Source organism: Agelaius phoeniceus, chromosome 1, assembly GCF_051311805.1.
Source record: "Agelaius phoeniceus isolate bAgePho1 chromosome 1, bAgePho1.hap1, whole genome shotgun sequence".
Lineage (NCBI taxonomy): Eukaryota > Metazoa > Chordata > Aves > Passeriformes > Icteridae > Agelaius > Agelaius phoeniceus.
The window spans coordinates 56,862,161-56,888,953 of record NC_135265.1 but is presented as its reverse complement, the minus strand read 5'-3'; the positions used below and the strand labels follow the sequence as shown (position 1 = coordinate 56,888,953).

At 36.9% G+C, this 26,793-nt stretch overlaps 1 protein-coding gene across 4 annotated transcripts in view; it reads right to left on the bottom strand.

The window, feature by feature from the left end:
* RAMP3 (receptor activity modifying protein 3) overlaps nucleotides 1–26,793 on the bottom strand; it is a 147,159-nt gene that overhangs the window by 84,313 nt on the left and 36,053 nt on the right. For 2 of the 4 annotated variants that reach the window (XM_077179420.1, XM_077179415.1), the window contains exon 4: nucleotides 13,404–21,175. The exons of the other annotated variants lie outside the window; for them this stretch is intronic. In XM_077179420.1, the coding sequence (XP_077035535.1) occupies nucleotides 20,920–21,175 (256 nt within the window). In that variant the 3' untranslated portion in view covers nucleotides 13,404–20,919. Of the gene's footprint in view, nucleotides 1–13,403; nucleotides 21,176–26,793 lie in introns of those variants that run through there. 4 annotated transcript variants of the gene reach the window in all.

Sequence of the window (26,793 nt, the reverse complement as noted above, 5' to 3'; positions counted from 1 at the left end):
TCATTGCCAGATTATACTAATGCCCGTATATTTGTTGACAATCATAGTAACAGGTAATACTCACCACAGAGAATTAAGGCTAAATTAAGGCTAAATTAAGGCATCCATAGGCTAAATCAATCTATTAATCCACAACATATTGCTCTTCTTTAATTGGATCGCATTTATTGGACACATTTTCTATGTTAAAATAAATGTCAAAAAAATGTGTCATTTATACACATTTTCTATGCCAAAAAGAAAAACAACACATTTTATTGTGTTTTGTAGCACATATACCCAGGCTATGGCAATAGCAGGAGTGCTGTACTTGTGCACAGAGCTGCCAACAAGCACTCTTCATGCACTACTGAAAGAGTAAGCATTATTTACAGCAGTGGTTGAATACAGCCATGGAGGAGCAGGAAGACTGTTTCTAATTTTAAAGATGAAATTTGGAGCTATAAACAATAAATGCAACATATCTAGCCAACTCTTTGATTAGGAGAGACTATGTAATTTAGACAGAACATACACTTGGATCAGTTGCTACTCAGGAAAAGAGGAGTCATCCTATTCCAATTTATTTCTGTACTAATCTTAAGTAATAACAGCCATCTAAGATCAGATCACAATCTTCCATTCTCTCCAGTGAGCAATGTATGTAGATTCTAAATAATAAGGCCTCAAAATAGCCTTGTTTTGAATGTGCTATATGTTTTGATACAAGGAGCTGACACCATATACTGCTAAAAGAAGGCTAATCTGATTTCCAGCACAGCACAAAAGTTCTATCAGGTTGGAGCCACTACAGAGTCTAATGATATTCTGGAACCTCCACATTTCCTGTAAAATCTGTTTTCACCTACAGCAAAGTAATTTTATGCTGTCACAGTTCTATCGGAAAAAGGAAAAAAAACCAAAAAGGACTGCAAGTGCAGCCATATTAAATCATGCTACTTAGGAAGAAACAGGATGGAAACCTCTAGAGATGTAGCTGGATGTGTAGGGGTTTGTACTGTAAGAAAGTGAATTGAATCTTCTTATACAGCCTGCTCTTCACCTAACTCAGAATAAGTCAGCTTGTTCTGAGGGTCTGGACCAAATTATCAAAATGAAATTTGGTCTTTTGTATACTGTTCTTTGCTGATCACCTCCTGTAAATAAAGTGATCAGCACTTTTCCTTCAGTAAAAAGGAAACACCCTCTCGCCTACAAGTAGTTTCTTTCACTAGTTCTCCCATTCACATTTCACCTCCTGTTTTGCAAGGAGATTGTGTATTTAAAGAAAAAGAGAGACACAGAATACATATGTGTGTGGCATTGCTTTGCTTCCAGCAGTAAAAGCAATAACCATAATTCTCTCTAACATATTGCAACAGGAGTGTAGTCATTACATCATTACATTATTCCATATCCAGTGATGTCTGATAAAGAATGATTTTATACACTCTATGATATAAATATTGATTTAGTTGAGAAGAATTTGTTCTTGTTTGCATGCTTGTTTAAACAGAACAACAGCATGACAATTGTTTATCTTTGCAACATTTGTTCAAAAGAACAATGGTCTTGGAGGTACTGCACGCTCTATCTAAATTGGTTGTACTGGAGGGAGCACTAAAGAAGAAAGTAGTTGTTTGAGTCTGATGAAGGAGATAACATATTGATATAATGTTTCTTTTGTTTCTTTGCTTCCCTGCTAATTCAATTAGAATGTAAACCTTCCCTAGTAATAAACTAGCATAGGCTCCAGTGCCAACAGCAAGTCTGGCTTTTTGAAGATACCAGGTTATCAGATGTACAGAAGAACTGAGTATTTCAAACAGGGATTCAATCAAACAGGGTGTTGCTATCCTTATCTGTAGAACTAAAGATACAAAAATGATTCAATTTTGCTGAAGGCTTAATCCCTTTGGAATTAGTTTCATACTGACACAGGGACCTTATTTCTTTTCTAATTTAGTGCTAAAAGAAAACACCTAAGTTTGTTACTCACCTAAGAAATATTAATTTTCTTCTGTTTTTGAAAAGTTTCCTTACAACCATTAAGCTGTCCTTTCCATTTTAATAAAACCCATTGGAAATGTTACTCCGGCAATGCTGTTGTACCACTAAACATGAGAATTTTCCTGTGCTAGTGTTCTGCACCTCTGGGATTAATAGGTCAGTTATAAACATTTGTTGTTCAACCCCCGCAGTCCCTAAAGTGGCTAAATAACTATAGAATACTGTCTGTTCGTGTGCTGGAGTTCAGTGCATTCAGAAAGTCTGGAAGGTTGACAATGGGCAAATGTATGAGCATGTCTCCTTTTGGGAACAAAACTAAACAACTCAAGTAGACTCAGGTTCAGAGGGATCAGAGATCACCACTCTGTATTTACATAACCAGATTAACATCTTTATCATGCAGTAAATATAAAGTATTTTCATACAATCAAGTTCTTCAGTTATTTAAAAACACTTTTGTCCCTTAGATAAGGGAAATCTGAAGTAGAAACTGTCCTATTCGGGATCATTGTGAGACTATTGTATAATCTTCCTGCAACCTACTAAGCCAATTCTAATTTTATTGACATTGTAAGCTTCTGTAAATTGCAATACTTCACCTTTCTTCTTTACTATATTGTTCCATTGCTTTTACATTGTTGCCATATGGTCTTATACTTCATAATGTGATGGCATGTACTGTGTTCTTTACTACCTCTATAATCCAATGGGTTTTATTTTGGTTTCTGTAGCTGTTTTTAACTTGGGCTGTTTCCACTGCTCTTCTAATATGGCAGTATTCTTTGAATGTGTATTAACTATGATAATTTCATCAGTTATACCTATATTTTGCAATGTAACCAAACTTTACCCATTCCTTTTATGCTGCTGAATTGTTTGATTTTGATTAGAAAAATTTATTCTAAAGCAGAGAGACAGGAATTCATGGTATATACATATAGGTACATATGTCTGTGGCCTCTTCATCTGTACTGACTTAATATCTACTCCTCAGGGAACCACAGAGGTAATCAGTTCTAGACTGACCTGCTGAAAGATTAATAGTCATGTAGTAATACAATGAGAAAGCAAAAAGACATTATTCTAGAACACCTAAGTATCACTCAAGTAAAAAAACTCAATGGTTTTTATTGACTGATCCATTTAGATACATTTTAATCCTGCAATTGCTTGATACTAATGCTTTAGATCTTTTTCCCAACTTTACCCTGAAAAATGCTGTGCTTTAGTAGATGCGAGGTAGTAGAATGTTTTTCTAAAGTCAGATGAAGGTGAGATAACTCATTTGTTCACAGAACTAATCTTTAAGCCAGATCTTACCCTAAACTTATGATTCCTATATTCAGCCTTTGACTGTGAATTTAAAAAATGAAATATTTTCCTGTTTCTGGAAAACCGGGATGTGATTCACAAACAACAAAAGTGCAACATTTCCACTCCCCATGTGATGGCTAAGAACTGCACTTGGGCTCTCCAGTTTCAAATAAAATGAACAGAACCCAAAGCCAAACATCATGCTCGGATCCATATACTCAGCAAGCCACTGAAAACCTTTCCAGAATGTAATGTTGTTCCTTGCAGACTCAATGACAAAATTAAAGTTGATCTATACAGCAGTTTTGCTATCCCCATGCAGCAGTTTAAGCACAGGATTTAAAGCTTATTTTACAGCTACTTCTGCCCAGCTATGAACTGAAAAAATAAAACAGCTGTTCTGTAGCATTTTCTAAAAGAGAATGGTTTCCAAAGCAAAGATACTGTAAACTCCCTGAGAACAGTGTGATATAGTCAAATTACATTTGGATTCAGCTTTTCCATTACAAATTCCATAGGAAACTATAGTTTGCAGATGGAAACTAAATGTTTCAATGAGATGTGATCTAAGTGGTCCAGAGAGGGGTATTTTTATGAAAAGAACAACTAAAAAAAAAAACAAAGTTATTATTGATTTTCTCTTCATTCTTGTTTCTCTCTCACACTCATTCAAAATCTTACTCTAATTCACAAAAAAATCATTACTTTCCAGGGATGTTTTAATTACTATTTTACAAAAGAAATACAGTATTTTTTTATTAATGTGATATCCTTCAGACATACCAAATAATGTTTAATTTAATAAACCAAAATCCAGATGTGGGATGAATATTTTTCAAAGATTGCTCTACTGTTGACTTCACAGATTCAGAAAAATCATATTTTGTTGTTGGAGAATTCATTGCACCAGTTACAGTAGTCAGCCAGGTCATGTGCTAAAATCCCAATTACGTTGTCAAGCACTTACATCAAAAATATATCAGGATTATTTTAAGTGGAAGACCTCAGATCCCTGCAAAGATCTGCTTTATTCAAAGTCCTTTAAATGCTTTTGCTCATGAATATCCAAACTTACTTCAGTTTAGTACCACCAGTGATAAGAATGGCAATAACATCTTCACTTTTCTTCACTATTCTCTTCAACTTCATAATTTCTCAAACCATAAGCTCACCTTCAATAAGAAATTGTTGTAATATATCTCCAAAATTTCCACACAAGGGCTCTTCTCTCCTAAATCAACATTTCAAGAAATGTATATATCACTGCCCTGTCTTTGTTCATCAATTAGCTTTTCTTGATTATTGAAGCAATTTCTTGCAGACTAACTATGCACAGGAGAGTTAGTCTGCAATTTCTTGCAAACTAACTATGCACAGGAGATTAGGGCTCTGTGCCCCCCCTACTTTGGGGGGCATAGAGCAAGTGCATGTTTTTCCATGCAATTACTCATGGTTATAATTCAAGCACCATCCTAGTTATGTAACAAAGATACATTCATGAGCTTTCCAAGGGAAAAAAAAATAGATCAGGCAGATACAGATAAAGAATTAATCTCAGAAAGTGTTAGACACATGTCACATGACATGCCCTTATTATAGAAAGTCTACTGCCTTGCTTTGGTGCAAGAACAAGCAATTCTGTAACACGGAGTAACCCATCAGTACACAGAATACTATAGTCTCAGTCCCATTACCAGGGTTTATCTGATGCAAGAAAAAGTCACAGTTTGCATCAAGCCAAATAGATTTTTCCAAAGTCCAAATAAATTTTGGATTATATGTCTTTAGTGATGTAGAAGCAGATGATGTCTGTGTCCTTGTCAGGAAAAGGCTTGCAACCCTAAACTCTCCTCCCAGGGAAGACAAAATTCAGTTCTGCTGCAGACTGCAAACTGTGAATATCAGGATTATGCACCACACACAAGTATAAAATGCCAAAGTATGGGTTTCTCAACAGGTAACTAAAATACTGGAAAGAACTGGAACATGAACAAACCTATAAAAATCTTCAGTGTGCAACAGAAGGGGGCATATTGTAGCCTAAAGATTAATACAAGAACGGGATGTATGCCCTGTCAGACTTACATTTTTAATTTTTGACACAAGATACTAATATTTTTCCTTGTACAGTTTGCAACATGAAAGTGGATATTAGCAGTTCTATGTATAGCAATGGAAAATATCCATTGAATTGTCCATCCAAGTCATCATAACTGTTGTTATCTGTACACACCACTTGTCATTAATTATCTGGCACTATTAGCTTGACTTAAGTCAGAAGACTACATTGGTGAGGTAAGACATATCACAGTGTTCTTCCTCATATATGCCTAAGGCAAAGAAGACAATGTTTTGTTAAAACCATGAGCATATTACTTTTTTTTCTTTTAATAATGTAGCACTGTTTGTTAACACTCCAAGGGAATTTTTATGTTCCTTAAATAACTGAATCCATACAGCCAACTAGTAAAGTACAGCTGTCCTCATTTGGGGGACCACCTCAGTAGAGAGGCCTACAAAATGACAGTGTGCTCTTTGGGTAAGCAAAGCAGAAGCCAAAAGAGTGTTTCAGTTATTAGACACATAAAGTCAGTGAGAGTCAATTGTCCTAAGTTTATTTGCAAAATAAAATTAGTTTTCCAGTTGAAAACTAATTCACAAGAGGAAGCTGAATTAGAACATAAAGAACGTCTGCATCCAAGAGGGAACAAAAGCATTGGAAGTAGTACAACAGGGTAAAAATTTGCAGAGTTGAAAAATTAATTAGCATACACAATGAACAGCCAAGGGGAGATGTCTCAGGGGACAGGGCACTAGAACTAAGTTCAGAGGGCTTTATTCTACCATTAACCTTAAAGGACACTGGTTTTAGGAAGTACTGAGTGTCCAGACTCTGAGAGGTTGGCCAGTTTAAGGTAATAGGAAATCAGAAATCACATCAGTTGATTCTGGAAGTTCCCTCTTTGCTTATGAGAACAAAGAATACCCAAGATATAGTTCTGAATTTATTAAAGTATAATGCCTTCCCTTAGCTCTGCTCCATGCACCTCTTTCCCAAGGGATCCTGAAAGATGCAGGAACGTCAACAGCAGTACTGCAAAGAAATCATTAACTGAGCCATTCAATCCAACCCTCTACACTCTAATGTTTTCTTTTAACTGCTGCCAGGTTTGCACCTTTTACATTCACAGAAAGCATGTTTCTCCACATAACAACTCTGTGAAGAGCAAACTTTATTTACTATATAAATTTTATATTCTGAAAATTTTTTAAAAACCCAAACATAATTCATCACCACTAATCTTTATTTTGGAGTTGCTCAGTCAAATCAGTGGATTTACTGCAGAATAAAACTGGCATATTGTGATGATGAATCAAACTCTTAGCCTTTGATAATTTCAGGTTATTTGTTGCCAATGAAATGGCAACTGCTTACAAAATCACTGTAGCAATCAATTTTTGACCTTGGTTTTCCCTATAATTTGCATCATGATTTAGAAGAAAAATCACAAGGAAATTTAGGCAGGTATTAATCTAATGGGAAATGAGGATCATGTAGATTAGGTTATGTAAGCAAGCCTGTGACCAGGCAGCAAAGAAACAATCCTCACAATTCATGACCAAAAAAAAAATCAGTTGCCTTACTGAAAAGTTTTGAAAATAATAAATAAAAAGCTTAAAAGGAAAGTCAATACCTGATCCACAGTCCTACAGGGTTTGCACTCTTCTAAAGTCCTAAGTATGTTACTTTTGTAAACACTATCTCACATAACAGAGTATCAGCATAAATATCTTGGGGAATCTGGGAGTCTGTTTAAACCATTGCAGTCCAGGAACATAAATACAAAATCATAAAACTACTTGATTCACCAAAAAAAAAAAAAATTAAGCCAGAAAAGACATAGAAACATAGAAACACAGGATGGTTTGGGTTGGAAGGGGCCATCAAAGATCATCTAGTCTCATTCCCCTGCCAGGTGAAGGACTATCTCATACTAAATCCAGTTGCTATAAGCCCCATCCAACTAGACATTGAAAACTTCCAATGATGGGGCATGCACAATTCCTCTGGGCAACCTGTTCCAGGATTCCACCACCCTCACCACAAAAAAATCTCTTCCTTATATTCAATCTAAACCAACTTGCCTTACATATAATTTCAAGTCCTCTCAAAGACCAAAACACATTTTGTTTGCAGAGAATGAAGGATATTGCTTAATGCAGAAAGTACTTCAGATTTACAGATCTAAGTGAGCAATAGCTACTGGTCACCAGAGCCATCCCATTCCCATTCTAAGGTTGCTGGCACATCACATACACTGCAAACATGTAAAATGTTTCTTGAATTTAGCTCACTTGTAGCCTGCTTGTTTTGTAAAAATAAACATTAAATGTCTGGCAAAGCAGAGTTACACTAAAATACCTCAGCAAGCTACTTCACAGTCACAAGCCAGACGAGGCTTGGAGTGTCCAGATTTTTTTTTTTTTTTTTTACTGTCAGTAGCTTTTCTTTTGGAAAAGCAGGGGAATGTTTTAGGATGTGTTTGTTAAGAACTCTTTTCCCCTTTTCTAATCCTTCCTTTCACCCTCACAGAAATCTGCTATGGCCAATGAGCTAAAAGAGCTCCTTTAGGGGAAAATTTCACATCAGTTTCAGATACTTTTCTCTAGACTTAATGACAGTTTATTACTCTCTTCTCCAAGGTCACACTCAGGAAAGCTAGTACTTCTCCTTCTTAAATACCTTCTCAATCTCCAGCAGTCAATATATTTATTGAAGAACCCAAATATATTGTGTATTAAAGAGACCAAATGAAAAAAGAACCCAAATATATTGCGTATTAAAGAGACCAAATGAAAGTTGAAATTTATACATGAATTACAAGAAGCATTCACACATTTGCTTTGACTTCAAAGTCACTCTCTGCATTATTTTTTTTTTATTTTGATTTTGTGGCAGAAACCTACTTGGACTCCAAAATTGCCAATGACTCCTGTATGCTTTGGTAACATTAATATTCCTGATTTCCATACAGTCAGACAATTTGGTTTTTGCTGCTGCTATCTATCTCAACAAATTCCTGGGCCAATAAGTTCTACAGTTTAATCATATTTTGTGTGAAGAAGCCCACTATATTTGAATTTTGTACCTATTAAACCTATTTAATATTTCCAGAGCCTATGTTACGTACCAGGGAAAATGAGGTTAATAGAAAAAGCTAATCGGAAAACTGAAGACTCTTTGCAGTATCTACTGCATTTCATTCAAAATCTATGCTGTATTCTTTGGCACCACTCTGTCATCAGTGGTTTAAAAAAACTTGGGCAGGAACATGAATGGAGATTTTTTTTCTACCAACAATATGAATATACTTCCTTCTAACTGAAAATAACTTTGTTTTGAACAAAATCAAGCAAATTATGACTAATTACTGCCAAATCAACTGTGTGCTTTTGATCCATTCAGCTAAGCTTACTGATCTGTGACGTCCTCATAACTCATGAAGGCTAATTCCCAAAGACTGTGACTATGTAATTCTCATCTTTTGATCACCAATTAACATTCCCCAGGAAAAAAAAACCAAAAACCAAACCAAAAACCAAACCAAAAACAAAAGAAAAAAATGTTTCTGTGTCATTGTACTGTACCATGTCTGGTAATATTGCTTATGTATTTGGTAAGTGGTAAGTTACTTCTGCTTTATTTTAAAATAATTATCATAGGCACACAAATAATAAATTTATTATTTTAGGAGGTTTTGATGCAAATTTTCATCCCCTTAGAGCTGTGTTTCATTAACGTATTTTCTTAGTTCATCTCAAAATTCTCCAGTATTCATAACTATGAGATTGTTGCACACACACACATATAGCACAGCAGGACTCTACTACTCTAATTTTTGGCCATGGTATTCAGCTAAATAATAGTAGTTCATGCTTTGCAGTAGCCATGCCAGTTTATACACACGATGTGAAAGCAGGTAAGCATGATCAATGTTCTGTGGCCACTTTTTTTCCCTTATGTAAGTAATAATTTTGGAATAGTATATAACCAGGGATATATACAGTATATATATATATAACTGGTTATATATACAGTATATAACCAGTTATCTTCCCAGAGCATCCAAGAGAAATTTGTGTGGCTCTAATAAGATATGTACAGATGCAGGACTCCCACTGCCCAGACCTATAAAGCCAATAGAAAGAGGTAGGCTCCTCTACTGTAATCATTTGCAATGGGTTTATAACCTGTGTGCCACCCCTCACACCCCTCATGTCCTTGATACTGACTGCATTGACAGAGATCCAAAGCATGGTACCTTATAGAGAAAGGATCAAATCACTCCCCTGAACTCAGTAGTTATATTACACACCTTAAAGGAAAATGGTTTTCAGGCACCACAGTGAATAAAGGGTCAAGCATATCCACCGAGCTAATCTTCTGTCCGGGTCCACATGGACAAACTGATGCATGGGAAATCTGGAGAGTGCCTGGTTTGCACTCAAACATAATTGCAAACAATCCACACCAAGGAAAGACGCATTAAGTATTAGTGGAGTCTCTTATGAATGATACGGTCAGAGTGAACTTGCCTGGGATTCTTCTTCTTCTTTGGAACTCCCCCAAAATACAAGCCAATTGAAATAAAGTTTTCAATTTTCTTCTGAATTACATTATAAAGTAGCTGCAGTAAAAGTGACCCTATGCCATCATGTAGGCTTCTTATGAACTGCATTGTCCTTGTTAAATGCTTGACTTCTTGTCAATCTAACCCCAGTCTCAAAGAAGGACTATAAATAGAGAGCAGTTACTGCACACTTCCAATCCACTGCAGCAGCCAGGAACCCTGCAGTTTCTTAAGAGAGAAACACACAACACAAAGCTATAAATATTTCTATTTTCTTTTTTTCTCAGGCACTCTTTTCACCCAGAGAGTTGAAATAAAATTGAGGAAGCTGATCATATGACCCTGGGAGAACTGATATGATTGCTCTGATATGAAGAGTCTTTGGTAGGATCCTAAGGAACAGTATGCACTGGTGACGTTATCAGCAGTCATTAACTTTTTGTCTTGATCATCGGCCCCAGGAAATCTGTGGCTTGCAGCATGCCTCATATTTACTGCTGCTGGTCTAATATATGGTTTACCATGACAAGCAATCTTCAATTTTGCGAGGCCTGTGGTTGTCTCAGAAGCATCATGTTTAGTGGGAGAATTTAACAAGAACTTGTATTCAGTTTTCAAGAAAATGGGAAACGTTTGACACAGATTACAGGTGTATTTTCTGTAACATTCTGTAAAGCTGTAAGACAAGATATTGTAAGGGACAATACAGTTTCAGTTAATTTTTTCAGCCCTTTTTTTACTATTACTTTTAAATCTCATGTATTTTTTTCCTTCAAAACCAAAACTTTTTAACAGACTAATGTCTACATAATGACTACCAACACACAGACTAATAATTTCCACAACAACTGATGACTAATGCAAGAAGAAGATATCTGGTTGAAAGTTCTTCTGTAGCTGGAAATGTTCCCTTGCCTTTTAATTCCCTTCAGTCACCAAAAAGGGCAAAATTTCATCACAATATCTGGGGCTGAATTTGTGATGGCACTCGAAAGACCAAGTTGGGGTTATTTTGAATCAAAAATTCAACATCAGTCGAAGTCAAACCTTATTTTGGCATTATTCTTTCTTCAGTTTCAGAGCTGGATCCAAATTTTGCTCTATACATGTCATAGTTCTGGCATGATCCAGCCAAAGGCAGGTCAGCAGACCAACTCAACTGACTTCACTGGTGCATGAGTAGATTCTGAAGTCATTTAAGAACAAGTCAGGAAAAAACCATGGAAATGTATAAGCTTACAAGCAATTGAATCCACCAAAGACACTAAAATTTGAGTAAAAATAAACAGCTTCCCAGATCAGGGATTATAGTCCACCCTAGGAGTACTGACTGGTGGATTGCATGTAATATATTGCTCTTTCACGCAAGTTTGCCTTCTGGCTTCTGTTCAATTAAAACACTCCCAGGTTAACCAGGCAATTTAGGTCTACTGCTCTTATTACCATTAACATTGTGACATTTGCCCTGGAGACTGCTCTTATGTTACATGCTGCTAATGCATTCTTTCACTCAGATTTGTAGGGGTTTATTTCATGGAATGGAAGGGGACAGAAGCATCTCACTGTTGTTGGTTATCATAAGCTTGTAAGAACGATGTCATGTCCTTTTGGGGCATGAAAGTGTGTACAATAAGTTAATCAGTGTTTCCCTGGTGTTCAGATGTCAGGGAGCAAGGGCAAGGCAGTGCACCCTCATCCCTGTGGCACATAACAGGACGTGAGGGCAGGGACTCACCAGGCTGCAGGGACATGCCTGGAATGTGACCTGGCTGGCAAGCTATGGTGTCAGGAAAAATCTTCTAGAGAAAACTTTGCTCTTAATGTCATACTTGGTTTTCATCAAGGATATATATTCTCTAGCCTAGCTATCACAGTGAAATGTGATACTTCCCAGAAGTCATACTTTATAAAACGACTTGGAAAACCTAGTGCATGAGTTACAAATCATAACCATCTACTCTAAGAAGCAGATTCATTCTCCATAAAGTGCACTGCACAAGGGCAAAACATAGCCAACTTTTGTTGGTTGCTCATCACACTGTATTGTCTGGCCATTTTCAAATTCCACCAGACAGGCATCAATTCCCTTGCCTATATCCTTGAACATTGAAATAATGCTTCAAAAGTGACTCCATGAACTGTATTTTTCTTTTCTTTATTCCAAGACTTTTACTTTGGACAGTACTTTACTCAAGGGTAATAAATGGTGCATTCCATTTATAACAAACATTAGGAAGAACAACAGCCACATTTTTCCTTTCAATTATGTATTCCCATGAGCACGAATAGCATATATTCAAAACAGAGAATTATGCTCTATTTTTGTCTATGAGCTGGGTGGTCCAATTGGTTAGTGCATTAGCCTTTCTTCTATGCACACTTTGATTTTAATAATAGCTTTGGGCACAACAGAATATGAGTACGACAAATTCATCCTACGTGTCCTGACTTGTTACAAAACCTCTGTACAATAAACAATGTACTTTAATATACTAGGGCAATTTAGAAAGAAGGGGAAACTGTCTGTAACTTCTGCATAAATTAATTTTACAAATACAATAAAAATTTAAATGAATACTTACATTGATTATATGATTTTTTACACCACATTTGTTACAGGAACTGTAAAATATATGTCAAGTTTTACATCATCTGGAAACTTCGTCATTTTTCACTCAAGACAATATGTCTGTTGCCTTTTACTTCTCCTTCTATACATCTTTCTAACCTATCTAGAAGTCAAGATAAAGGGGAATAGGTAATATTTTCCATTTGATAACATTTATAAATATCAGCAAGATTTTAAAGGAAACTTGAACACTGCTTGGTGTATTTCTGAAGGGCAAAAAATTTTAAGACTCTGGAGACTGCACTAAGAATGAAAGAGAATTAAGACACGCACTGGTGGAGATAATGCTTGACTGACATTTGTTTAAAGCCATGGAGCTAAAATGAAGGTTAACCTTATTAAAGGAGACTGTTAAGACAGGCACATGCTGTGGTCCAAAAGGAAAGTTCTTGTTCTTTGAATTCTCTTCTCTTCAAAGGAATTTGAGCCTAAGAGAAAGGATGCAGTGCTGTACTTCTTACCACACCTCTCCCTGAAACTTCTCATCATGGCAATTGGAGTGATACTAATTGCAAAGGACATCTAGTGTCTCCAAACAGAGAGCTGACCCTTTTTTGTTACTCCTCTGAGAGCAAGGGAATCCAACTCTGATTTACCATAAAGTTCATTGGCAGAAAATTAGCATGTTCATAACACTCTATAAATACCATACAATTAGAGAATGTAAAATAGAGTTTGGACCCATAAAATTAACCCATCTCTAAGCAAGTGAAATCAAAACTTTCATATTTGCGAGCCTAAAGTGATGAAAAAAGAAAAACTGATGAGCAATATGGGGTTTTCAATGTAGAATTGAATGCATTTTGGTCTCTGGAATACACACATTACTAAAGTTGCACTGTTTTTTAAATTTTATTGATTAGCGTTGTTTCTTCTCTTAAACTTAATGTTCTTAAAACTTCTGGAACCCAGAACAACTAAGCATAGCAATCCATAGCAGGGCAAAAGCATTTGACAGACTCAAATTAAACACTGTTAACATTTGGGAAACTTCAGTAGCTGATGCAGATCTAGGTCTTTGCTTTTCCAAGCATTCATCTAACTGTATTCCTGCTCATTACTAGGGTTTGGATTTAATTTTTTAATGAAAGCCTCAACTAACATCATAAACTATCATATCGGACCCTTCATGTAAACAAGTACCATAATGTTGATTTTTCCTCAGTAAAATCCTCCTGCTTAAAACACTTTTGCAGTATTAGAAATATTTGTGACCTATTGCTGCCCTTGATTTGTATTCCTAAAGTGTTACCCTAGAGTATACATTGACAATACTGCATATTACACAAAACACCATGTCTTTAAGTCTTATAATCTACCAAAGTATGCAGACAGAGTCAGAAGCATTTTCCTTCATGTTTAAATAAAATCATTTCATAATTATTTCAGATTATATACAGCATGCAGATGGAGAAGATCCAGTGATCAATTACCACATCTTAAGTCCTCAAATTATGCTAAATGGTTTCTTTTCTTGGAAAGAGCATAAGAAAATCAAAGTGTATGTAGTAGATTTATGAGAGTATTTTGTGTTGAGTATTAAGGCTTTAGTTATTAGAAAGGACTACTAGTTCTGCTACTCTGCTAAAGAAAGTTCTCCTAAATCATGTCATTTTTGCTAGCAAATCCAAATCGTTGAAAGACAGAAAAAAACCAGGTAGCCTGCAGATATTCTGCCAATGTGATTGTCAAATACTGGTGTTTCTCCAAATGTTTTAAAACGTAGTTTTAATGCCTAGAATAATTCCTAAAAAGGGTAAAATTTACTGGCAGAGCTCTTCACTTTAAAATAAACTGGGACAAATTAGGCGTCCAAGAGAACTGGGATTCACTCCCTGCTGACAGGAAAATTCATTGCAACCACCTCAAAAATGTTATACTCTAAGCAAATATCTCTCCTTAGAGACTGAAACTCATGGGAATGCACTTATTCAAAATCCCAGCATGGGGATCCCAGTGCACAGGTCTCTAAGATGCTGATCCTATAAAGTTTCTATAAACTGTAACCTCAATTACTAATAGTTGTCCTTAAAAATTATTCCCTTTATCAAAAGACAGCAAACTCAAGTCTTTCCAAGTGAGGCTTTTCAGTCTGCAGAGTGTCTCCAGACAGCCCCAAGGAGCACTCTACTACAGTGCCCCACTAGGGTTAAGAAGGTTTCCTTTATAATCTGACTTGGCTATTCCTTCAGGTCTGCTGGCTAAGATGTGACCCTGACAGTATTTTCATCAAAAATAAAACAGAAAGCAAGGCAACAGTTGTCTGTATTAATACCTTCATGTCTTTGAAAAAGTATCCATGCTGACCTTAAAGAAAGTAATGTACTTTTATACAAAGTCAAAATTGCAAACTAAACCAGAGAAATAAAAACAAATAATTAATTTAAATAAATTAGCAAAATTCTCTGTATCTCAGAATTTTTTTTTTTTTTTACTTACTCTTCTCTCTTCATTCAGGTTAAAATTAATGCCAAGGACAGAGACCAGCTTAAAAATCAAAGTGCAACTTTGCATGCGTGATTTTATCTATAAGTGAATATTTAGTTTAATTAACTAAACATTAAGGCTCACTCAAATCCATGCCTCATTACAGTAATTTGAAATAAGAATGACTGAATGTGCAATTGCTTTCAAATTTAGTTCCTATCCAAGTTCCTAACAAAACAACCTGTTTGTTCAATTCTCATAAAATATGCATCTTTGCTTTTACAACAATTGGCCACTATTGTCTATCAAAATCTGAATATTTTGGTGTTACAGGAGTCTGATCAGACACAGGTATGCTCCAAGGCTGATATCAGTTGGTCTCCCCAAGTGTCTTGGTTCTAATGAAGCTTGGCACTGTGCTTATATGTGCCTCCAACAGTTTCTCACGAACATAAACCAGTGGAATCTCCTCTTTGCAGTGACAGGCACCCACATAACATTTTCTGGTTTATAGAGAACTTCTTTATGCATCAAATGTTGAGCAGATACACCACTCACACTCAGTCTCCATAATGTCAACAATATGGTGACTGATCACTGGATCCTCTCCATCTGCATGCTGTGTATAAATATAGCTGGAAAATAGGAGCACATTTCTCTTGCAGTTATGTTACAGTCCTGTTGAAGAGTATGAAGAAATAAGGTACATATTTACATACATAATTAGGTTTTCCCCAGTTGTTTTTGAATTACAAACTAAGGTTGTTTTTATGAGGTGAGCAATTAAATGTACCATAATTTCCTAGGATTTAAAGTGATTTTTGTTAGTGGAATTATCTGTGTTCCCACTCACTCTCTCTGCACCTATGCAGCTCCCTGGTGTGCTCTCCAAGAATAGTTCAGTTAGTTTCCAAGTCACTCAACATATTTCACTTTTAAGCAGCTATGTGCTAAAAAGCTTCCACTGTTGTCATTCTGAATCTTTAACGGTATTGAAACTGTCAGGCAAAAATTGCATTCTCCTGCTGTTCTGAGCAGCAGGAGAATGAAGATGACAGAAGAGCCATGTTAATGTTAATCATAGATGAGAAATACAATGGCATTTTTCAGAAACTTAGGGCTCTGCTTTAACAGGCACAGGCTCCTTATTTCCCCCTTCTAGCCCATTAATTTAAAAAAAGAAAAACTGCAAATAAAAAGTTATAACCAAGAAAAACAATTAGCCAAATTGACTGAATCACGAAAATTCTCCCTGCCTGTATTTCCTATTGGTTTTCTAATTGCTGTCATTTTGAATCATTAGATTGTTGTAAGTAGGTTCTACAACTCAATAATCTTTGAGCAACTTGTGATCATTCACCTTCTTATGCTCATAGCATCCTTCTGAAATTATTCCCTACTCAGATGGGGCACTGAAGAACAGAGGTCTAAGGTACCTGGGAGCCTGATTAACATCCTCTATAATTTAGACATCTACCACATTGTAGCTGAAGCTACAGTGAAACTGTCACTAGGATCCATTTAATGGTTCCTTGAGAGCATTTCTGACCATGAATCTCATGAAAACCAAGAGTCTCCCTTAGAGCGTGATGAAAACAAAGTATGAGACCCTGTTCTCATGCAGATATCTACACCCTAGATATGAAAACTAGTAAAGAAAAAAATACCCCACCATGAAGGATTTAGACAGAACTCAACATATCAGAATGACAAACCTTAAGGAGTAATTCCAACTATGCTTCTGCCATCCCTGCAAGTTCCAAAAAAACCCCTAGTACCCTGGAAGTCTTGTCTGTATATGCACACTCACAGGAAACTCTACAAAGGCACATCTTCTACAAACTCATTTGAAGCTGTCTCCACTCCAGCAGCCAGGCCATCACGTTAGGGATGGTTTCTGTGTAAGGCAAAGAAGGCACATCCCTCAAAGCCGAGTATGGCACCGTGTTGATGTGTCACCAGACAATTCCGAGCAGAGTCGGCTCTCACAGCCAGCTCTAAGCAGGGCGGCATCTCTATACCACCTGTGACCACCTGCCTCCACTGCCCGAGTGCTTTGGCACAGTTGGTGGTGACAGATTATGCCTATTATTCACCATTACTATTTGTATCCTTTCAAAATGTTCTGCTGAGAGTTCAAAGACAAGGTACTAGCCTCAATGCTCCCCAGATTTCCTACTGTGCAGAAAATTTCCTTTTCTTATCAAATCCACAGAGCTATTTGAGGATCTCAGTTTCTTAATTCAAAATTCTGTTAGAATAGCAGAAACATAGACTCTAACTAAAATTCAATAGCTTTTTCTATGTCCACTTCTGAGTATTAAGACACCACTGCATGTATTTCCGTCAAAGCACATAGGGAGCTCCATAATTCTTGTATTCAGAAGCAATGACAGTCACTAATTGTCCTTATCCTTCCAGACCCATGAGTTAAAAAAATACAAAGTTTTCTTTTCCTCCTATGGAACTCAGACTTTGGAAATACAGCTCAGGACCTTTCATTTTCTGAAATACCCTCATACTTTTGATGATCAAGGCTTAAGCAAAATAATGTCCAGCACTGCTGCATTACATCTTGCTGCCTTGCAAAATTCATACTTTGCTTCAGCTTCCAAAAGAGCCAATGTATTGGAACAAGTGGACATCTGCTGCCAGGATGCACAAATGACATTTAGGCAGGAAGAGACACCACCTACACCAGTCAAAAAAGGGGCACACCTGCTGAGCATTCCTGTAAATTCATCTGGAATCTCAGTCCCTGTAGAAGGGAATTTACACCACATACATTCATTTAATTGTGGCGATGCCAGAAATGAGAGGCTGTTGATTCCCTCTGCATGAACACTGGACAGATGCAGACAGCATGCAGGATTTCCTCACCATTCCCTACCAATGCCCCAAGAGACATTTGCTACTAACCTGCTTATGGTGAGATCATATCCTGGAAGAAGATACCACATTTTTTTGTGGACTTGACCATTTTTGTCCTTGCCCTGAAGGAACTCTTCCTCCTTTGGCCTCCTGCTATTTTTCTTGAAAGAGATGACAGCCCCCTCTGCCTTTGCCTTGGTCCTGCTAGTCATCATCTTCTTCTGCTAACTCTTTGCTAAAGCTCTTATACCCCATGGTAATACGCACTTCCACAGTTGCTACTAAATGCAAAAAATCCCATAAGTCACAGCAATTAGCAATGTCAGCTAGCTGGCACTTCTCTTTTGGCCTAATATTGCTGGGGATCAACCACAGTTCCAGTTCTAGGAAGGATTCTGAACAAGTTATTTCTTTTTAAATATTGTTATTCCTGAGACTCTGTTGTGCTATCAAATTAATTTGCAATTAATAAATGAGCCAGATTCTTGGTACCAGATGTGATTTTCTTGCCAATGGAAATAGGCTTGGGGGAGACATAAAAAGGTCCTAAAATGCACTAATTCTTATCAACACATAGTACAACCTATGTCAAAAGATTCAACAATTATCATTCTGGGTCTCTATTAATGGACACAACTGTTAAGAACTAACTACTGCAGCTGCATTTTTCTTAAAAACACTATAAACATTTCTCAGATTTAAAACACTGAGACTACACTGAATAATCTGTGTTGTTTCCCATGCACTGTTTCAACTTCCCTGCCCTTCTGCAGCCATATAAAAAGTAATAGAAGATCACACTTGGATGAGGAAGACACACAACAGTGATTAAATTTTCACCTCCAAAGCACAGACTAGTGTCAGCATCCTCTACCCCTACTCTACAGCAGATGAATCAAAATCTACTATTTCTGTTCCTTTGAATCTTATATTTTAAAAGACTCTTTGAACTAGAGATTTTAAACATGGCATTCTTTTAAAGACCACAGTACACATCTGCTGGTAAGAATTCATCATGCTTTCTTCCTCACTTAGTACCCAGGCCAATCCATTTTATAAATTAGGCTTATGAATTAAGCTGATTGATATCTCTCAGCCGACCTGTTCATTAGGTGAACATGATTTCAAATGAGTCAGAAACGGTCCAGAATTTGCCCCAAACATGACAATTAGGTTGAAATGAATGCGATTTTTTAAAAGTCAAAATTTTTACTGTGTGGTTTCCAAAACAAAGTTTTGAAACTTGCCTTGAAGCTTGCTGAAGTTTAAGTAAATGAGAAATAAAATGAAACTCCATGCAGAATATAAAATTGCTTGGTTTGACCACACAAAATGCTTAACCAAACAATATTTTGGATGAAATGAATGGGTTGGGTGTCTTAACTGACCACTAGTTTTGGTGGTCCAATGCATTTTAATACAGAAAATAAAAATTCAATAGAAAATTAAACAGAATTGCTTAATACATTATTTCATTTTTCTATTTTACAAAGAGCAGCTTCTGCTAGCACCTAGAGAATGACGAAGAGTCTTTGGAAAAACACGCAGGAAACACTTTCAAAATTGAATCATTCCAATATCAGAGTAATGAATAAACAAGTTGGTGCCTTCAACCCTTGTGAACAGATGTGAAAACAAACCAGTACAGCTTATAAGGGTTATTTATTTATCTGTACAATGTATGTAGATTAATAATCTAGTAAATTGAGCACTTCTAATTTGATTCAAGCATGGAAATGCTTTTCATAATCATAGACCTAAGTCTCAAATATGGAGTCAGAACCTTACAGGAAAAAAATCTAACTATAAAATATATAAAACACAATTACTCAGACATTCAACTGTATTTTATTTGTGTGCATAAGGTATGGAAAAATGAAAAGTCACTTGTAACAGACATTGCACAGTCATAGAAGAGCATTGAACTGAAAGGCATGTTGTGAAAAGAAGGTTTGCAACACAGAGAAGTTCTTTTGTTTTGAGCATATGATCTTTATTTCAACTATTACATAACTTTATAGAATAAGATTTCTGAGTTGAATTTTTCTCTTTCCTCCTACTACTATTCCAAGTTTTGATGTTCATACTTTAGTTCCCACACTCTTCACAGGACAAAGAATTATTTATGTACAATACTCTGAAAGGCACCTCAATCAACATGCCACCTTTATTTGTAGTATATCACTTGCACAAATTGGAGTGAGAGTGGGGAGTATACAGTGAACACAAGTCATCAAGAATAATAATTATAAAAGAGGAAAAATAAAGAGTCTGGTGTATGAAAAGTCTGGTGTTTCTTCATTACTCCTTAGTGTGTTTATAATCAACCAATTTCCTTTCACATTTTCTGGCTCTGTAAAGTAGGACTTACATATCCTCCCAAAGTTTGTTTGTAAGACATACGATTCCAAGCAGCCATGCTTAAAGGAATTTTCTGAACTATTTTATAATGTGGCAGGATAATTTCCCTGTGCAGATAGTCACTGGACACAGAAGTTATTTCTTTGCCAGAACAATACTTCCCAGTTTTGATAATGATGATTTTGACTAGCTTCTAAGAAAAGCTGCCACCTGGTTATATCCATAATCAGTTCCTGTGCCAGGGATCTCTCCAAGTCACAGGGTTCACAGATGAAAACCTTGAGTGTCCTGCACAAAACTTCCAAGAGATATCACTTCCCCCGCAGTAAGTATTACACACATACAGCTTTGCAAAATTTTACCAGCCACCTTTGCCCACAGGAAAGTAATTTTACTCCTTTTGCAGACAAGGGGTCCATTTGCCTGGAAACCGTCCTGTTTCTGGGAGCTGCCTGTGAATTCCATGCTGATGAGGCTTGATGGAAGTAGAGCTTTCCACCAGCAAATACTCATGGTCAAGACAGAAGCAGTGACACAGCAGCAGCAGGCAGCTCTTCATTCACAGGAGCATCTCAGTATCTCACTGGTTCTGTTTCAGCAGATCTGAAATCTTTATGCCATGTTCCTCTCTTCGTCTTCCTTTCTTAGTGTTTAGGGAAGAAAGAAATGAAGAAAAAGAAAGCCCAGAGGAAGAACTTACACTAAGATATCACTTCTTTTGCTGCACCATACTACCAGTGTTATCATGGCACATGTCAACAAGACCGGGATCAAGATCAGTGTTATGAGAATTTCATCTGGTGGATCTTCCCAGTGAACCTTTTCTGAAGTACAGTTTGAAAAGAATTGTTTATGAATTCCAGTGATAAAGCCTTCTGCAAGGGGGTTTGGCCAAAAGCAACTTGCATTGTTGGCTTCACGTTCTGTGCACTGGGTAAAGTTGTCATAATACCTGGGAGTAGAAGAAAAATAAGAGAAGTTGAAATAGAATGTATATGCATATTACACTTGGAGAAAGGTATGGAGGGCGCCATAAGAAATCTCTAAGAGTGTGTCTATCATGTAGATTTTCTACTGAAGGACCTCCAATGGAAGCTGTGGCACAGCAAGGCAGAAGGAGAACTGACTCACATGTACTAATGCAACTGAGAGATTTCATGTGAAGTTCTGAGATCCCAGATGGACAATAATCAAACCCCGACTGCAGCCAGGACCTCCTAATGCTACTTAAGTACAAACAGAACTTCCTCACTAGAGATATCTACAAATTCTTTAAAAAACATGCACACAAATGTGCCAAGAATAGGACATGTTGAACAAAGTACGGATATTTCATGCCTCAACTGCCACTAGACATGATGTTCTTGTGAAAATTACGATGTGGCACTAGGACTGAACCACAACATGCAGTGGTGTAAAAATTTTGGTTCTGTTGCACTCTGATGTAAGAAAATAATAGGAAAATAAACACACAGAAAGTTAGCTTTTGACAAAATTCCTCTTCTTTCCAACTCCAGCAAATGCCCAGCAGGGAATAAATAAAGAAATAAATTCTAATTACATGTTTGCTTATGAAAGGCTGGGAATTCCTTGTAATACCTAACATGTGATTTCAATGCTGCATGTGCTAAAATTTACCTGTCCAGGAATAACATATTTATGAGAATTGGCTACCCCTTGGGAAAAAAAAGGCAAAAATAAGCCTAAATGAGTTTTGTGGTGTTATTATAGGCCAAAGAAATTCAGGAAGTGAATGGATATGGGGGAGGAGATCAGAAATTATGAACAGTGTCTGGTCAGTGCATGAATAGGGCAAGAAATAAGGAAGCTGAATTATTGTCTGTTGCATTTATTTTAGTCCTGCGTGACTCAATAAACTCATTTCAAAGGGGAAGTAAAAATAGAAAGGAGAGAGCAAAAACCCACATGACACCTCCAGGGACAATATCCTATTATAGCATCTGAAGACCCTACTCTCCCTTACAGTCCATATCAATATGGACTCCTGATGATTGACTTCTTCTGACATTAAGCCCTATAGGAGACTAATGTTGACTCAATGCTTTGCTGTAAACTAAAGGAGAAGAGATATTCAGCATTTGGGCCAAGACTGAAGTCTACTGTCTACTGTATGTCTGTCAGAGGAAATGTCTGCCTGCTGTGCTACAGCCACACAGATTGGGAGCACAGTCTGCTGAACATCTAAATTCTCAGGGCTGTGTTCACAGAAGAAGAAAAAGAATCACAGAAAGAGCCTTCTGCAAGTTCCTTGTAGTTCTCATTCTCATGGAGTTTGAGCCAATATTGCTTCAATCATAAGCAAACACATTGGACAATCTAACACTAAGCTCCAGCATGAAGATGCATATACACACAATGTATGTGTATTTTAAGCAAAGTGACTAGAAAGGAAGCTTTTGTGACATCAGCAACCACAGGAAAACAACAGGAAATAAGCTAAAAATAAAATACAAATATCAGCTGTTTGCTATTTTAATAGTGTAATTTTTCTGTGTGACCTGGTGGCATCCATTCTTTACGTCCTTGGACTAAATTAGGAGCTGGAGATGTCTAGTTGAATGTGGGAGATGCAGTCCCAGAGGACCTGAAGAGCAACAGGTCTGAAGGCAAGGCTACAAGGTTCAGCAGGCAACAATGCAGAGATGGAGGAGCATCCATCTGCCCAGACAGGTCAGTGCTCCACCTGGCACAGACACTCCAGAATGCTGGACTCTGCTCCAGCCTGCTCTGGGCCATGCTCTCATGGGCACCTTTGTGCCATCAATGGCTGCTGATACAGCTGCCTCAATAAGAAAATCAACAATAAATCCAGGTGATTTCAGCATAGAAGTACCCTAAGCTCAAAGATGTTCTTGTAATGTTTTTTTTTCCTCTGTGTTTAAAATTCTATAGAAAATTCAGTGTTCTACAAAGAATTCTGTAGATTTTTTTTTTAAATGTTAGATGGTGTAAACAAAAATACTTCCACTGATTTTTGATTGAAAATACAACATAGCTAGAAAAAGTTGGTTAAGTGTTGCCAAAAGGCCAGATAAAAATAACTTGGGAGATGAATTGTATTTGAAATACTGAATCCCTAAGGGCCAAAGTAGAATAAAATGTTATTGTAATAGTTGGAATACCTTACAATTTTTCCTTAAAACCTTCTCTCATGAATAAAAAAGGGGGGGAAGAAAACTACCTGCATCTCTTAGTTCACACAACTGTGAGAAGGTAGATAAAGGAAAATCTCAGCTACTTGGAAATTGCATGTCTGCCAGCAAAGCTGAAATCACTTGAATATTTATGTAGTTTTGTAATTTAGAGTTTATGTACTGCAACAGAAAGTTCATACAAAAAAAAAAAAGATCCTCTCTGCATAGCACTGTGGAACAGCTGCCTCAGAAGGGAGCACCTGCATCCTCATTACTACAGCATGGATGTTTTCATAGTTGATCAATTGGTTTGCAAGTTGGGATTTTTTAAGAGGGAGATGGGGGTTAATAGATACTTAATTTCAGTTCAACTCTCCTATGCCTAATCCTTTCATGTCTTATGTAATTCTCTGCATTCAAATTGTAAAGGCGGGAATAGGAAACCTTTCCATTCTGTATATTAAAATGGCTATGACAAAGATGTCCTGGCTTCTGGAGATACTTCAAGGAGAAGTGCATTCAAGTTCCATAACTTGTAAAAGGAAGGAACAAGAAATTATAGTTTCTACTTATTCCCCAAAGAAATAACTGGAGAGCACACTGGAGCTCAAGCTCCTTCAGTTTTCAGACTATAAGAGGGTGCGAGAACATTCTTTGTGCTGAGACACATTTTCATCTCTTTCAGGCTAGCTACAAGGGACCTAGGTAGTACTCAGGAAAGGGATATTCACAGGGAGCCAGGTCACAAGCTTTGTGACAAATGAGCCAAAAAATTATATGAGTTTCAACTAAGGAGTCCAATACAAAAACCCCAAAATCTAAGCACAGTCTGAGCAGCAAAATTCACAGATGTGCTTTGCCCTGATATGCTCAGGACAACTGTTGGTTCTATTGAGGAACCAACTCCTTCATCAATCTGCACATTATTGAAAATACTTTCAGAGAACACAAAAAATAATTCCTTTCAGAGCAATCTCTGAACTATAACACATTTGTCATGAAAGATAATTTTCAATATTCTAGAACAATGCCTCATTTTCAGAGCACACAAACTTTCTCCTGTTCCTTAGGTTTTCACTAAACCAGATAATAACAACTGTGTCACTGAGGTTTTTTTGTTTAAACCTGGCTGTACTTTATTTTTTACTTTATCCATGAGAAAATATATTTTTACATATTACCTATAACTAAGAACCTGGACAGGAAGTTATTATGAGGAATGGTAGTGGACACATTTGCCTTAATGGGACAGTGTTTCATGGAGTGTCCACTGAAACTATTTAAACAGAGAGCTAGGTTTATTACATCTCATCTATCTTAGGGTACACAGTTGCCTCTCACTCAGGGCACTTCTCAGTCTAAGTGGGGCTTGACTCTCATCTGTGGTTTCCCTCATTTCCAGGGAGGAACGTGGTAAATTCTTGCTCTTTCTTCCTCAATATCCCTTCACAGGAAAACTGCAGAGATGAATGGTTTACAAAAACACAAGTCCCACAATCCCCCCCTCCACATTTTTGTGAGACTAAGAAAACAAATAGATTGTTTAACTAAGAGTTTTAACAAATAAGCATTTTCCAACACAAAACTGTTATTTCAAAGAATCACAAACAATTATCAAATGTTGATACAATATATATATTACTTAAGACAAACATTTGAGGGCATTTTCTGACTGCAGCCAGTAGACCACTGTCAGTTCCAATGGAAGAATCTTTCCACCTCTCCAGCATTTATGGACAGACCACCACAGAGACATTCAGCACATGAGCAGTCAGGAATGCTTTGCAGTTGCTTAATGAGGAAGGCCAAGGATTAAAAAGCAAAACACCACACCTCTACTACCCCATTTTAAATAACTTCATTTCATGCTTCCTGACATGATTATAGAAGGGTAGTACAAGATATATATAATACATTGTGAGTAATTTTTTGTTCTTTTGAGTCCACTAAGTACTCAGAATACAGCGAAAAATCTCTCAGCCATAACTGAGTCTTGATGCAAACTAGGTAACAGATACACCAGGGACACTCACTCCTGCTATTCTACAATCCCAGACAGCAATCTAGAGGCACTGTTCCAGGACACTACAAGTCATGTGGTGTATTTTAATAAAGATGCTTTAAAACTATTTGCGCTCTCCTAGATTATTTAGCCAAAAATTTCTTTATACACAATCACATATTAAATTGAATTATCATCCTTGTAACCTCCACCCAGACTGGAATACAAAACTCTGAAATGTAAAAATATTAACAAGAAATATCATATGATGAGAAAGGCTTTTCTTGCAGCATTTCCAGATGAAGGGGAGGCAGGAAGTAGCAAAAAACCTCACAAAAATAAAAAGTCTATTCTTATAGAGAATAGACATGAGATGCAGCCAGACTGTACAGAACTTCAGGGCATAGCAGCCTGGATGAACTTCAAATAAGGGTCCAAACCTTAAGATGATAATTTCCCGAGGTTTCACCACCATGTTAAAAGGACACCTTTAATTTTATAGAGAGTTAGGAGCCTGTAAATATGGTGGAATATTTCCAAGATATTCTCAATCAACATCTCTCCAAACAATTTGTGTCTGTGTCTCACCATTCCTTTAATCATATATCTTCTGCCAAGATGAGTATCCTCACAGTCACATTTTTACCTCCCTAATCAGATCAGATCTACTGTTGTGCAGTTCCAATACAGAATTCAGCCTCAAGAAAATGATGTGCTACAAAAACACAAGGAAGGAAATTAATGGGGGTGGGGAAAAACGGGTTTAATGAAAAAATTATAAAGTAATTTAAGTTTACTCTCATGCCACAAAATAACAGACATTGTGACAGATTTACTCACTTGGGTTGGAAATAATAAACAGATTCTGGTATTCTTTGAAGTAATTAAAGATCTCCACCCTTAGTTTCACATCAACAGCTGTCTGGAAAGTTCAAAATAAACCAAACTAAAACCCCAGAAATGCACAACTATTACTGAATTGTTGTTAATTCCCTAAAGATAAAGCCAGAAAATTTAAATATAAAGAGCAACTACAGATGTAAGCAGTTACTTTATACACCTAAAAGCCATTTCTAATGAGCAGCAGTGTCCTGGTTCAGAGCAAATTTGGGAGAGAACCCCCAAAGAGGCTCCTCTAGGAAAACAGATTCAATTGGCCCCTCCCCCCCAACCAGTCCAGGAGAAAACAACTCCTTAGAGAAAAGTGGAAAAAAGCTGTTTATTAAACAATAAAACCTAAACAGTATTAAACAATAAAACCCCTCGCTGCTCCAAAAGAGATGACAAACTCAGAAAGTCCCCTCCCTGGGTTGCAGCTCAGCTCACTCAGTCTCTTATCAGTCCCTCTGGCACTGGAAATGCCACGGCCCAGGCCTGGCCCGGTGGGCCACAGGTGTGAGCTGCTGGTGCTCC